The sequence below is a fragment of the Aquarana catesbeiana genome, linkage group LG13 (assembly GCF_042186555.1).
Source record: "Aquarana catesbeiana isolate 2022-GZ linkage group LG13, ASM4218655v1, whole genome shotgun sequence".
NCBI lineage: Eukaryota > Metazoa > Chordata > Amphibia > Anura > Ranidae > Aquarana > Aquarana catesbeiana.
In genome coordinates, this window is record NC_133336.1 from 156,164,677 (window position 1) to 156,178,950 (window position 14,274).

Here is a 14,274-nt window from a genome sequence, read left to right on the forward strand (position 1 = left end):
GATTCTGGCTGAAATGAGAATCACAATTTTTTTGCTTAGAGGATAGATCACGATTCTCTCACGATTCTCGCGGCGTAACATCATCTTTCACATTAAAACAAAAAAAAAAAAAAATTGTGCTAACTTTACTGTTTCGTTTTTATTTATTGAAGTGTATTTTTTCCCAAAAAATTGCATTTGAAAGCTGGGCAAATACAGTGTGACACAAAATATTGCAGCAATTGCCATTTTATTCCCTAGAGTCTCTGCTAAAAAAAATAATGATAGAGATATATAGATATATATAAATTTTTTTAGCAAAAAATATTGATTTTAACTTAAGAAAGTGTCAGAAAAAGATTTAGACTTTAAGTGGTTAAACTTCCTGCATTTACACCTTGTTTCAAACTTGGCAGATTGCCCAGGTTATTTGTTTACACAGAGAGTTTACCCCTTTGATCCAAGAAGGAAGTTAGTTACAATGTTTCAAGTTCTAAACTTGGCAGACTGCCCGATGCTTTCTTTTGACAGCTGAGTGAGCAGATAATCTCTCCACTTGTTTATATGAAAGAATCGGGAGAGATCATCAGGGGAGGTGAATTGAGATCACGATTTTTTAACGATTAATTGTGCAGCTCTGATATCCCCTAACAAAATAAAGGACGTCATATGACGCCCTTGGTATTGAAGTGCGTAATAAATATCCCCAATTTTCTTTTAAAAAAGCGAATTTTTTCCTCAGTTTAGGCCGATATGTATTCTACATATTAAAAAAAAAAAAGTAAAGGCGCAAAAGTGTGCAAAAAGTAAAGGCGTCTACAAAATAGGGGAAAGATTTATGGCATTTTTATTATTGTTTTTTTTTTTTTTTTTTACTAGTAATGGCAGTGATCAGCGATTTTTATCAGGACTGCGGCATTATGGCGGACAGATTGGACACTTGACACTTTTTTGTGACAATTATACAGTGATTAGTGCTATAAAAATGCACTGATTACTGTGTAAACGTCACTGGCAGGGAAGGGGTTAACACTAGGGGGCGATCAAGGGGTTAACACAGTTGTGTTCCCTCGTGTGTGTTCTAACTGTAGGGGGATGGGACTGACTAGAGGAGATGACAGATCGTTGCTCCTAGCTAGTAGGAGCAGACGATCTGTCTTTCCCCACAGAAGAGGGATTTGTGTGTCTACTCTTCTGGCTCTTGTGCCCGCGACCACGTGCAACGGCACCCATGCAGTACAGCATGGGTGCCGACGTACAGCTAAAACGGTTCGCAGGAACACGCCGACCTGCCGTCGTATGACGGCGGCTGGTCGGCAAGTAGTTAACCACTTAAGCCCCGGACCATTTGGCTTGACAAAGACCAGAGCACTTTTTGCGATTCGGCACTGCGTCGCTTTAACTGACAATTGCACTGTTGTGTGACGTGGCTCCCAAATAAAATTGACATCCTTTTTTCCCCACAAATAGAGCTTTCTTTTGGTGGTACTTGATCACCTCTGCGGTTTTTATTTTTTGCGCTATAAACAAAAAATAGCGACAATTTTGAAATTAAAACGCATTATTTTTTACTTTTTGCTATAATAAATATCCCCAAAAAATATATAAAAAAACATTTTTTTCCCTCAGTTTAGGAGGATACGTGTTCGACATTTTTTTTTTTTTAACCAAAAATAACAAAATGCAATAAGCGATTGGTTTTGGGGGAAAGTTATAGCGTCTACAAAATAGGGGTTAGTTTTATGGCATTTTTATTAATTTTATTTTTCACTAGTAATGGCGGCGATTTTTATTGTGACTGCAACATTATGGTGGACACATCGGACAAGTTTGACACATTTTTGGGACCACTGTCATTTTTACAGTGATCAATGCTATAAAACTGCACTGATTACTGTAAAAATGACACTGCCAGTGAAGGGGTTAACCACTAGCTGGCTGGGAAGGGGTTAAGTGTGTCCTAGGAAGTGATTCTGTTAGGGGGCATGGCTACGAGTGACACGTCACTGATCACCGCTCCCGATCACAGGGAGCGGTGATCAGTGACAGTGTCACTAGGCAGAACGGGGAGATGCTTGTTTACATTAGCATCTCCCCGTTCTTCTTCTCGCGGGTTTCCCCGCGGACCCGCAATCCTACTCACGGAGCTCGCAGCGGGTGCGCATGCGATGGCACAGCAGCAAATTCAAAGGGACGTACAGGTACGCCCATTTGCGCAGCCGTGCCATTCTGTCGACCTAAATGTACAGGCGGCGGTCAGCAAGCGCTTAAAGAAAAAAAATAAATTAAAAGACTGTTTTGGTGATTTTCAGACAGAACTGTAATATATTATGTATCACAAACTCCCTTGTCATAGGCAGGTGGCTTTATAAAAGCTCCCTGCATCTGCTATCACTTATGCCGGCCATACAAACAATGTCTTCCTTCAAAAAAAAAAAAAAAAAAAAAGTTAATTTTAAGAACATTCGTTCGATTCTCTAATCGTTACTGGGGTCAAATTTACGTTCCTTTTCCACCACATTGATGGGAAAATTCGAAGGAGCAGAATAGAAAACTTCTTAGTGGCAGGAATGTTCAGACAGTGCATGTGGTTTTCTTTCAGAAATTACATTCATTTTAAAAACTGAATGTTATAAGCGAAATTTTCAAACGACATTCTTTCATTCTTACACGATTTTGTTGTGATTTGCTGCAAACAACAAAACAATCAAAAAAAAAAAAAAAAAAAAAAAAAAAAACCATTTTGCTTTGGCATCGGACGGTTATTATGCAAATTAGGGCGATTAACACAGCGGCGGCGCTGCTACACTATACCCAGCCCGTGATCGTTCTGGCCCGTGAAGATAAGTGTGGATAAGTGTCCTGAGACTGGGATCATCTATGACGAATAGGAGCAGGCTCAGAGGAGAAAATGCAGAGAGACTGTTTCCTGAACTACAACCTGAAGCTCTTAAACTAGGAGTACTAAAACCGCGTACACACGGCCGGACTTCCCGACAGAAAAAGTCCGATGGGAGCTTTAGGTCGGACATTCCGACTGTGTGTATGCCCCATCGGACTTTTTCTGTCGGCATTTCCGCCCGACTCAGATATAGAACATGTTCTAAACCTTTCCGTCCGAAATGCCGACGGAGTTTAATCCGGCATTAGAGAACTTTTAAGTGATAGATGCGGGTGAAGAAGAGATTTAGGGACTGGAACTGAAGCTAAAAGCCTAAAACCAAAGAGGATGTGCACTTTTGTATTGTTTACAAACTTACCTCAGTAGTGGCCATTATCTATTGCTGTTGATAACGTTAATTTCTTTCAAAAGTTTTGATTACCTCACCTGTTTTTGTGTATTTTTACAGTGCACTGATTGGAGGCTTGTTGTGTACTTCTGTTTAATAAATGCTTAATTTAAGCAATTTTCTGTATCCCTTCTTTATTTAACTTAACTGTTAGATTTTATGAGATGAAGGGGGGAAAAAAAAAAAAAAAAAACGGCCTAAAATATCAGCTGCAAAAAAAAAAAGAAAAAAAAAAATGGATTTTTATAACAGCTTACCTGTAAAATTATTTTCTTGGAGTACATCATGGGACAGAGAGCCATCGTTATTAACTTAATGGGTATATAGGCAGCTTCAGGTGATGGACACTGGTATACCCAATAAAGGAAGTTCACTCCCCTATATAACCCCTCCTCCTTTCAGGAGTATCTCAGTTTTTGTAGCAAAGCAACATATCTAAACCCCAAAAGAGGGGAGGGACCTCTGTGTCCCATGATGTACTCCAAGAAAGGATTTTACAGGTAAGCTGTTATAAAAATCCTATTTTCTTTATTGAACATCATGGGACACAGAGCCATAGTTATTAACAAAGTGGAGGGCCACCCTGAAAATAAATAAAACTTGCCTAAACCCTTGTTGCTAGGCAGTCTTCCTAATCTGCCTCTTCCTTTTCCGCGGTGTGTTCTGCTCCTCGGTGAGCAGCCCCGTTGTCTTCTAGGAACTGTGTGTGTTCCCAGAACACCACGGGGCCATTCATAGAATGGAGCGCCGCGCCGCTTGCGCAGTAGGAAACTGTCAGTGAAGCCGCAAGGCTCCACTGCCTGTTTCCCTTACTTAGGATGGCGGTGTCAGGACCCGAGAGCCGAGGGACGGGTCGGCCTCAGGCGGCCGACATTGCAGGCACCCAGGAAAGGTAAGTACTTATTTAAAGTCGGCAGCTACAGTGTTAGTAGCTGCTGACTTTTAATCTTTTTTTTTTTAGGAAGGAATCCCGCTTCAATGGGACATTCCATAGTAATGCTATTTGAGGGGAGGGAGAGACAACCCGCAGGGTACCCACAGACTTGAGGACTTATACTGCTGCCTACAGCACACTGAACCCGAAGGCGATATCCTCATGCCTCCTTACATACACCTGATAAAATTTGGTGAATGTATGTACAGAAGACCAGGTTGTGGCCTTACAGATCTGAGCCATGGAGGCCTGGTGACGCACTGCCCAAGAAGCACTAACCAACCTGCTAGAGTGCGCCTTGACTTGAAAAGGGGGAATCTTATCCCCCTTTTCTGAATTATAACTTGCCGAATCCACTTAGCGACAGTGTATTTCGACGCTGCCTGTCTTTTCTTAGGACCCTCTGGCAGACTAAATAAGACACCAGTCTTCCAAATCTGAGCAGTCGTCTTTAAATAGACTTTGACCGCTCTCACCACATCAAGACAATGTAGTGATTTTTCTTCCCTTGAACATGGTTTTTGAAAAAACTATGGCAGGACAATATCTTTGTTCAGGTGAAAACCTGAGACCACTTTTGGCAAAAAATCTGGACGAGGGCGTAACACCACTCTGTCCTCATGAATAATTAAGTATGGTTCTTTACAAGAAAGAGCAGCCAATTCTGAAACCCTCCTTGCTGAGGATATAGCAATAAAGAAAACCAGCTTCCTTGTCAGAAGGACTAAGGGAATATGCTGTATCGGTTCAAATGGCTGTTTTTTTAACACTGACAAAACTAAGTTCAATTTCCAAGGGTTCAAAGGTGATCTAACTGGCGGATTAATCCGCATCACCCCTTGCATAAAACCCCGGACTTAAGAATGTGTAGCAGGCGGTCTTTGAAATAAGACCGATAAAGCTGAGACTTGGCCTTTAATAGTACTCAAGGCCAACTTCATTTCTAATTGGGTGAAATGTGCAGCGCTTATGTGATCATGTAAACCATAACAAATAATATGAGTAAAAAAAACGTGAATAATAAATGATGTGCTCAAAAATACTCCAAGCAGTCCTCTATTATGACATGTGATGTCTATAAAACAAAGGAACTTGGACGTGTGATGTCCAAAAAAGAAGTCAGTGACAAGCTTCAAATCATGTGTGATGATAATCCTCAACCACATGTGGATATAATATAGTGACAGTCTTTAACTTCAAATATGTATGGTGTAATAACAGTTAATAGTAGGCAACTTTTTTTTTTTTTGCAACTTTATCCACTGCTTTGCTGGCTGCTTTAGTTTTTATTTTTTTTCTTTGAGACAGCGCGGTATATATTTGTTTATAACTTCATCTCTACCCCTAATTGTAGAAAGGCAAAAATTCTGCCTATGATACATCTCCGAGGGTGCCAACCCTTGCATTCACACCAGGAAACATAAGCCCTCCAGACTCTATAATATATAGTTGTGGAAGCTGACTTCCTTGAATTAATTAACGTAAAGATAACTGACCCAGAAAGCCCACGTTTCTTCAGAACGTGGGTTTCAATAGCCAAGACATTAAATTTAGCGTTCATAAGGTAGGGTGGAATATCAGCCCCTGTGAGAGTAGATCTGGCCGTAGTGGAAGGGACCATGGATCCCCCACCGCCATCTTTACAATTTCTGCATACCATGACCTTCTGGGCCATGCTGGTGCTACCAGAATTACCAGCTTTCTTTTCAGCTTGATAGTCGATGCAGCAACTGAATAGGGGGAAATGCATAGATCAGTGAGAACTGATCCCACGGGGTCACAAAGGCATCTGTTCCGCATGCGAGTGGATCCTTTGTCCTGGACACAAAGATGACTAACTTCATGTTGAATCTGGACGCTAGGAGATCTACGTCCGGAGTTCCCCATCTTTGGAAAACAGGCCGAAAAATGTTGGGGTGAAGAGACCATTCCCCGGGGAATAACTGCTGGCGACTCAGGTAGTCCTCCTGCCAATTCTCTACTTCCGGAATGAAGACTGCGGACAGGCACGGAACATTCCTCTCTGCCCAAGTTAGAATATGGTTCACCTCTGTCTGCGCTGCAAGACTCTTGTTGGCCCCTAGGTGATTGATATAGGCCACCGCTGTGGTATTGTCGGATTGGATCCTGACAGGACAATCCTGTAACCTAAAAGTCCAGGACCTCAGAGCCAGACACACTGCCCGAATCTCTAGGATATTGATGGGCAAGGCTCTTTCGGTTCTTGACCACTGTCCCTGGACAGTTGTCTTCTCTAGTACTGCTCCCCAGCCTTAAAGGCTGGCATCTGTCATTACCACTTTCCAGATAACTGGTCTGAAGGATTTTCCTTTAAGCAGATTCTGGGTTAGTAACCACCAATTGAGGCTTTGGGACACCCTTGGGGACAGCCACATTGGCAAGTCTAAAGCTTGGATTGCTTTGCTACAAGATAGAATACTGTTTTGCAACAGTCTCGAATGGAACTGGGCATAGGGAACTGCTTCGAATGAAGCCACCATCTTTCCTAACAACCTCATGCAAAGGCGAATCTCCTTTCGACCTGACCATCCGCACCAACTCTCTTATGCGGGTGCCGGCAGACATCAGGTAACATACACCTGCCGCTGGCGGCGTGCATCCTACCTGGAAGATTCCTATCACGTGTATATACACGTGATCCGGCAAAAGAGGTGCCCCCTTGTAACAGTAAAACTGTTATAGGGTGGACTTTAAGTGGTAAATTGAGGCAACTACACCCTATAGTGATATGCTTTGTTTCATGTCTGAGGTTTACAACTACTTTAAAGTGGCGTTCCACCCATAAGCTTTAAGGACTCCTAACCGCCTGATATGCCACATTTGGCATGTAATATTTTTTTTTTGGGGGGGTGGGGGTAAGCAGGTACCTAGTTTTGACAGGTAGCCAGCTCCCACTTCCGCTTGGCCGCTTAGGCGACTCGAGCGGAAGTTCTTCCCTCAGCCCTCCGTCCCTGCAATCTTCTGGGACACGTCCCAGAAGATTGCCCGGCCACTGAGAAGTCACAGCACGAATCACGCATGCGCACTCGGCTGTGAAACCGCAAGCGGTCACGGCTGGGTGCCCACACTTGTGATGCCGGCGAGCAGAGAACCGAGAGTTCGGGCGGCCGCATCGCTGGATCGTGGGACAGGTGAGTGCATGTTTATTAAAACAGCTGCTGACTTTTAACCACTTGCCGCTCGCCATATAGCAAAATGACAGCGGCAAAGTGGTTTCAATATCCTAACCGGACGTCATATGACGTCCAGCAGGATATCAATCGGCGATCGTTGTGGGGTGTCAGTCTGACACCCCGCAACACCAATCTAGGTACAGAGTCTCTGACAGAGACTCTTTACAACGTGATCAGCCGTGTCCAATCATGGCTGATCACAGTGTAAACAGGAAGAGCCGGTGTCAGACGCGAGTAGAGGAGAGCCGATCGGCTGCTCCTCTGACAGGAAGGGTCTGTGCTGATTGATTATCAGCGCAGCCCCCCCGAGGATGCCCAAACTGGACCACCAGGGACACCACTAGGACCACCAGGGATGCCACCACTGGTCACCACCAAGGATGCCAATCAGTGCCCACAATGGATGTCAATCAGTGCCCACAATGGGCATCACTGATTGACAGGCATTATTGTTTGGCACTGATTGGCATCCATCAGTACCATTTATTAGTGTACAGTGCCACCTATCAGTGCCCATCCATGCCCATTTGTGGCACCTGTCAGTGCCCGTTAGTACCACATCATCGGTGCCCATCAGTGAAGGAGAAAACTTATTTACAAAGTTTTGTAACAGAAACAACCCTTTTTTTTCCAAAATTTTCTGTCTTTTTTTTTTTTGTTTAGCAGGAAATAAAAATCCTAGGAGGTGATCAAATACCACCAAAAGAAAACTCCATTCGTGGGAACAAAATGATAAAAATTTTGTTTGAGTACAGTGTAGCATGACCGTGCAATTGTCATTCAAAGTGCAACAGCGCTGAAAGCTGAAGATTGGTCTGGGCGGGAAGGTGTATAAGTGCCCTGTATTGAAGTGGTTAGTAAACACAAAACCAAATGGAACTCGGCTTTAAGTCCTGTAAGTTGTGAGGTGGGGCCTCCATGGATCAAACTTGTTTTTCCAGCACATCCCATAGATGCTTTATTGGACTGAGAACTGGAGAATTTGGGAACCCAGTCATCACCTTGAACCTGTTATATTCCTTAAACCACTCTTGAACCATTTTTGCAGTGTGGCAGGGTACACGATTCTGCTGAAAGAGACCACTGCCAGCAGGGAAAACAGTTTCCACAAAGGGGTGTACATGGTCAGCAATAATGTTTAGGTAGGTGGTGCATGTCATGCAATATCCATGATTGGCAGGACTCTGGGGGCAGGACTAAAGCACGCTCCATGTGTGAATGGACATATAGAGCGTGGCTCGGGAGCTATTGGGGGGCACTCTGCAGTAAGGAAGGGCCAAGACCATCAGCGGGGGACCGAAAAAGAAGAGGATCAGGGCTATTCTGTGCAAAACCATTACACAAAACAGGTAAGTATAACATGGCTTGTTTTTTTTTTTGTTTTTTTAATTATTTCCTTTAGAATCACAAGGTTGTTCTAAAGTCGGAATTTTTTTATACCTTAAAGTGGGTGTAAACCTGATTCATGAAATTTGACCTAAGCACATCTATCTGTAGTGTTTTCTTATCTCTCTCCCAACCGCTAAGTGCCTTATCTTTCTGCTGTTTCTTCCTCTGTTATCAGCATAACTTCTGACAAGTTCTCCTTCAACCAAGATAAAAAAAAAAATCAGTCTGAAATTTGTGTCGTGGGAGGTTGATTAGCAGAGAGCTTGTCTTGTCACAGCACAGCTCTGCGCTTTCCTTCCTTCACCTATGCGGGGGGGGTGCGCCTTTCCTCCACTCAGCTGTCTTGGCTGTATGCCAAAAATCCAATCTCAGTGCTGAACAGGAAGAGAAATTCTCTAACGTGATGTGCACTATATAAAGCAGGGGTCTTCAAACTGCGGCCCTCCAGGTGTTCAGGAACAATTCCCATCATGCCTAGTCATGTCTGTGAATGTCAGAGTTTTACAACAGTTCTGCAACAGCTGGAGGGCCGTAGTTTGAGGATCCCTGATATAAAGAATATATAAAGCTGAAGACCGCACGCATACATGTAAAACGTATGGGAGATTTGTTTCTTCTCGGTGTATCATCTGAGGCTGTTCACTTCACTGGGTATATGTGAGGATTTACATCCACTTTAACTACCTGGCGAGGTGGCTCGGCTGCGCAAATCGACGTACCAGTACGGCGATTCATGCACTAGCATTTGTGGCCGGAGCCAACCAGCGGGTCCGCCAGCCTCCCGCCATCGTTCCCCGCAGAGACAGAACAGTGATCTGCCAAAGTAAACAAGGCAGATCTCAGTTCTGTCAGGGGATGACACTGAGCAGGAAAACGTATATGTGTGTTTCCCCAGTCACACAGTCCCCCATACAGTTAGTAATCACAAACAGGGAACACATTTAACTCCTTGATCACCCCTGATGTTAACCCCTTCCCTGCCATTGCCATTAGTACAATGTCAGTGCACATTTTTAGCACTGATCACTGTATTAATGTCACTGGTTCCCAAATAAAAGTTTTAAAAATATCAGTTAGGTGTCCAATCTGTCCGCCGCAACATCACCGTCCCGCTAAAAATCACTGATTGCTGCAATTAATAGTCATAAAAAAAATTAAATAAAAATAATAATAATAATAATAATAATAATAATAATAATAATGCCATAAATCTATCCCCTATTTTATAGACACTGTAACTTTTGTGCAAACCAATCAATATACGCTTATTATTTTTTTTTATAACCAAGAAGATGTTAGACGAATACATATTGGCTTAAACTGATGAATACATTTTTTTTTTGTTGGATATGTATTATAGCAAAAAAGTAAAAAATATTGTTTTCTTTTCAAAACTGTCGCTTTTTTTGTTTATAGTGCAAAAAATAAAAACCGCAGAGGCGATCAAATATCACCAAAAGAAAGCTCTATTTGTGGAGGGAAAAAAAAAAAACCACCAATTTTGTTTGGGTACAACGTCGCATGACGGCGCAATTGTCTGTTAAAATAACGCAGTACCGGATCGCAAAAAAATGGCCTTATCATTAAAAGTAGGTAAATCCTTCGGGGGCTGAAGTGGTTAATTCATTCCCTGCATTTAGGCCCCTTTCACACTGGAGCGGTTTTCAGGCGGTATTGTGCTAAAAATACCGCCTGAAAACCGCCCCTAAACAGCCTCCGCTGTTTGTTCAGTGTGAAAGCCCGAGGGTTTTCACACTGAAGCGGTGCGCAGGCAGGGCGGTGAAAAAAGTCCTGCAAACTGCTTTTTTGGAGCGGTGTATTCACCGCTCCTGCCCATTGAAATCAATGGGACAGCGCGGCTATACCGTGGTGATACCGCGGCTATAACCACGCTGTACGAGCGGATTTAACCCTTTTTCGGCCGCCAGCGGGGGTTAAAACCGAACCGCTAGCGGCCAAATACCGCTGCAAGAACGACGCTACAGCAGCGCTAAAAATAGCGCTGTTGTACTCCCGACGCCCCCACCGCCCCAGTGTGAAAGAGGCCTAAGGCTGGATTCACACCTATGCAGTTTTAGTGCTTTTTGCATATTTGCACGACAGAACGTGTTCCATAGGAAACCATGTTAAATGGACTGTAGTGCAAATCTGCAGAAAGCACAAAAGCTGCATAGGTGTGAATCCAGCCTTAAATGTCAAAAACTTCCCACTACTTGTTCTGCTCCCACCTCCCAGCTCTGTCCTGCCACTGCTCTCTTCTCTCACAATAAACACTGACAGCCTATGGGCTACCGACGCTGTAAATCAAATCCTGTGAGGGGCGATTGGGGGACACACACGTTATAGCCCACTGATTTCAATGACCTGCAAAGTAGCTCATGAAGCTTTTTGTTGCATTCATTCTTGCATATTTTCTTACTACACATTTTGCCGCAATCGTTGCTTTGTGCATGTGTTGTTCATTAGGAGTGAATGGCACTGCAAACGTTACGCATTTTTACAGCTGTTCATAAACACGCAATTTCGTGCACGTTTACGTAGCGCAAAAGGTGTGAACGGAGCCTGATCATTGAAAGCAAAGCAAGTCTACACCATCCAGCTAGATGAAAGTCACGGGGCCCTGTACACCTACCGCAGGAAGCCGATATAGTCTTCTCCGTCTACTAACACCCGGGCCCGGCTCACCCACTCCTGAGGCCTCACTCCAGGCACGACAGCTCGGCCCTCCACCTTAAACTTATCTCCCCCAAATCCCGGGCTTAACGTCTCCAAATCAGCTGTGCACAGCGATGAAAAAGCACAGAGTAACAGTAATCCTCCCCAGCTGAAATCCATCGCAAACGAACACAATTACGCCCGGTTCTGCACTTGCTTCTTCTTCCGGGCCTGGACTAGAGATCTTGTCTCAAGAGGACACGGTGTTAAGGCGGAAATGACTTCATTACCTTAATAAAATACTGTGGTCTTCGGGAAAATGGCCGCCGACTATGAACGCAACATTGTTGTAGTCTGTTGGTTGTTTTTACAATACACTCACAGGAAAAAAAAAAAAAAACATTTGAAGCAAAACACAGCGTTTGACAACGGTCAGTTGTCATTTCTGATTACTTTGTTTTGTTTGACTTCAGCAGCTTTATCCCTTTCCCTGTTAAAACAGTTTTTTTACGTTTTTTGGCATGTAAAATAAGTACAAAATTTCAGTAAATTGATACACTAAAATGGAAAATTTAATACATACCTTTCCGTAATTTTCCTTTCCTAGTGCTTATCCATAGCAGCATACGCATGGTTGGTTGCTCTGCTCCCAACCAACCAACAGGAAATAAAAAAAGTCGGGATCCGCCGGGTGCCTGGACTGATACTCGTCTCAGCAAGCTGCTGAGAGCCTAAGATGGCCACTTCCCACCCCTCCGCAGCTCATTGCTGAATGCTCCAATGAGCATGGGGCCGGGGGAGAGCTGCTGATTGGCAGTCTGCAGCTCCCTGCTCGGGGAGCTGTGAGAACCGAGCCATCTGTGGTGTTCCATCGCTTGGTTCTCAGTGCAGAGGCCTGGACCAATGCTGCATCCACCTAGGTAAGTATGATTCTGTAAAAAAAAAAAAAAAAACATTCTTCTCTTTTAAGGATTATAGAAAAGGGAGGGTGTATGCTGCCATGGATAGGTACCAGGAAAGGAAAATTACGGAAAGGTAAGTATTCAATTTTCCTGGAGCCTCCATGGCAGCATACACATTGCAAATAACTCACTCACAGAGAGGGTTCCTGCAAAACTTTTTTGTTTAATTCCGATTATAAAGCAGACAACTGTAAAGCTTTTTCCCAAAGTCGCGGGAAGTAAGCGCGGCTGGATCCAGGCTATAGTGTGTCATGATATCCACATCAAATGATCAAATAAATTATATATATATATAGTGACTGTCCATATATAAATTCAGTGCAAAGCATGAATATCCGTGATGTTCAGCGTTGTATTCTCTTGTATCAGAAGGGAAAAATTAAAGCCTCTTACCAGACAGGATGGATCCCAAATCATAGGATTCAATCACGCTTGTTATCAAGGTAACCACCTGTGATATTCCACTCTGTTCGGCTCCGATATGAGGACTTCCTCCCTCTGTGGTAATTACTCCACCAGAGATTTAAGGAATATTCAAATATATATATGGACAGTCACTATAAATATAATTTATTTGATCATCTGATATTATTACAGGAATTTGTTCTATTTTTTCACTTTGTTGGGTAGGACTGCGCACTTATGTTTATATATATAGAGAGAGAGAGAGAGATAATGAATTGAGTATTTCAATTTTAGAATTGCAGCACCTACACATTGTTTTCATTTTTTATATTTTACACCAATTCATTTTCAGTATTCTTTGGGTAAGCGCAAGATATTAAAACTTATATATAGTGTGTCATGAAGGTGGTAAAAGATGACCAACTTGTCGCATGACAGATAGTCCTGGAGAGATTCGTGCTAAAGCCGCCCAAGAAGAGGCCATTCCAGGTGATCCATGATCCTGCAGGCTTGAGGACAGAAAAAGAATGACGTATGGGGGGCTGACTCTTTCTTTGGGTCCCCAAACACTTTTTATGGCAATAACTAGCATATAAGCCTTTAAAATGAACACTTTTGATTTTTCACATTCGTGTCCCACAGACTTTAATGGTGTTTGCACAAGTTTTTTGTCTGTTTGCATGTTGTGGTGCAAACCGAGCATTATTAGTACCCATACTGCCCCAGGGGATAGTTTTTAAAGTGGCCGTTTTTATAGGAGCAGTGATTTTAATAATGCTTAAAGTGATACAATAAAAATGAAATATTCTTTTAACCCCTTCCTGCCTGGCCTATAACAGAATGACGGCCGGGAAGTGGTTCTGTTATCCTGACTGGGCGTCATATGACGTCCAGCAGGACAACATGCTGGCGCGTGGCAGCGGGGGCGCACAGCGCGGCGACCGCAAGTGTGGCATGTCAGATTGACACCGCATCTCCGATCGTGATAAGAAGCCTCTTACCACCTCTTACTTAAGGCTTCTTACCACGTGATCAGGTGTGACCAATCACAGCTGATCATAGAAAGAACCAGGAAGTGGCGGTAAACGGCATTCCTCGGTTCGCGTTGACAGGGAGAGCCAATGTCGGGGGGGGAGTCTGTGCTAATAATCAGCACACAGGGGCGGATCCAGGGGGGGGCAAAAGGGCAATTGCCCCCCCCCCAAATAATAGCACACACACTCTGAATGTAATTGTCTCCTGCGCTCCGCTGCCGGCCCGTGTCTCTCTCTCACATCAGCGGCACAGAGAGAGAGACTCACGTGTGGTACGTACGGGCGGCGGCGGCGGTCACTGACACTGAAGGAAGGATAGGTGGGTGGAGCCTCTTCCCTGCTCTGCACTCGTTGCTAGACGCCAGGCGGCCCTGGCGTTAGCAACGAGTGACGTCACGGTCAGTCACACTCACACTGCAGTGAGTGAGTGAG

General features: G+C 43.7%; 1 protein-coding gene across 1 annotated transcript in view; it reads right to left on the minus strand.

Annotated features, from left to right (window-relative positions):
- EMC7 (ER membrane protein complex subunit 7) overlaps positions 1–11,733 on the minus strand; it is a 60,806-nt gene extending 49,073 nt beyond the window's left edge. Inside the window, exon 1 of the mRNA XM_073609922.1 lies at positions 11,419–11,733. Coding sequence (XP_073466023.1) covers positions 11,419–11,621 — 203 coding nt within the window. The 5' untranslated portion in view covers positions 11,622–11,733. The remainder of the gene's footprint in view (positions 1–11,418) is intronic.
- Positions 11,734–14,274: the final 2,541 nt, after the last annotated feature.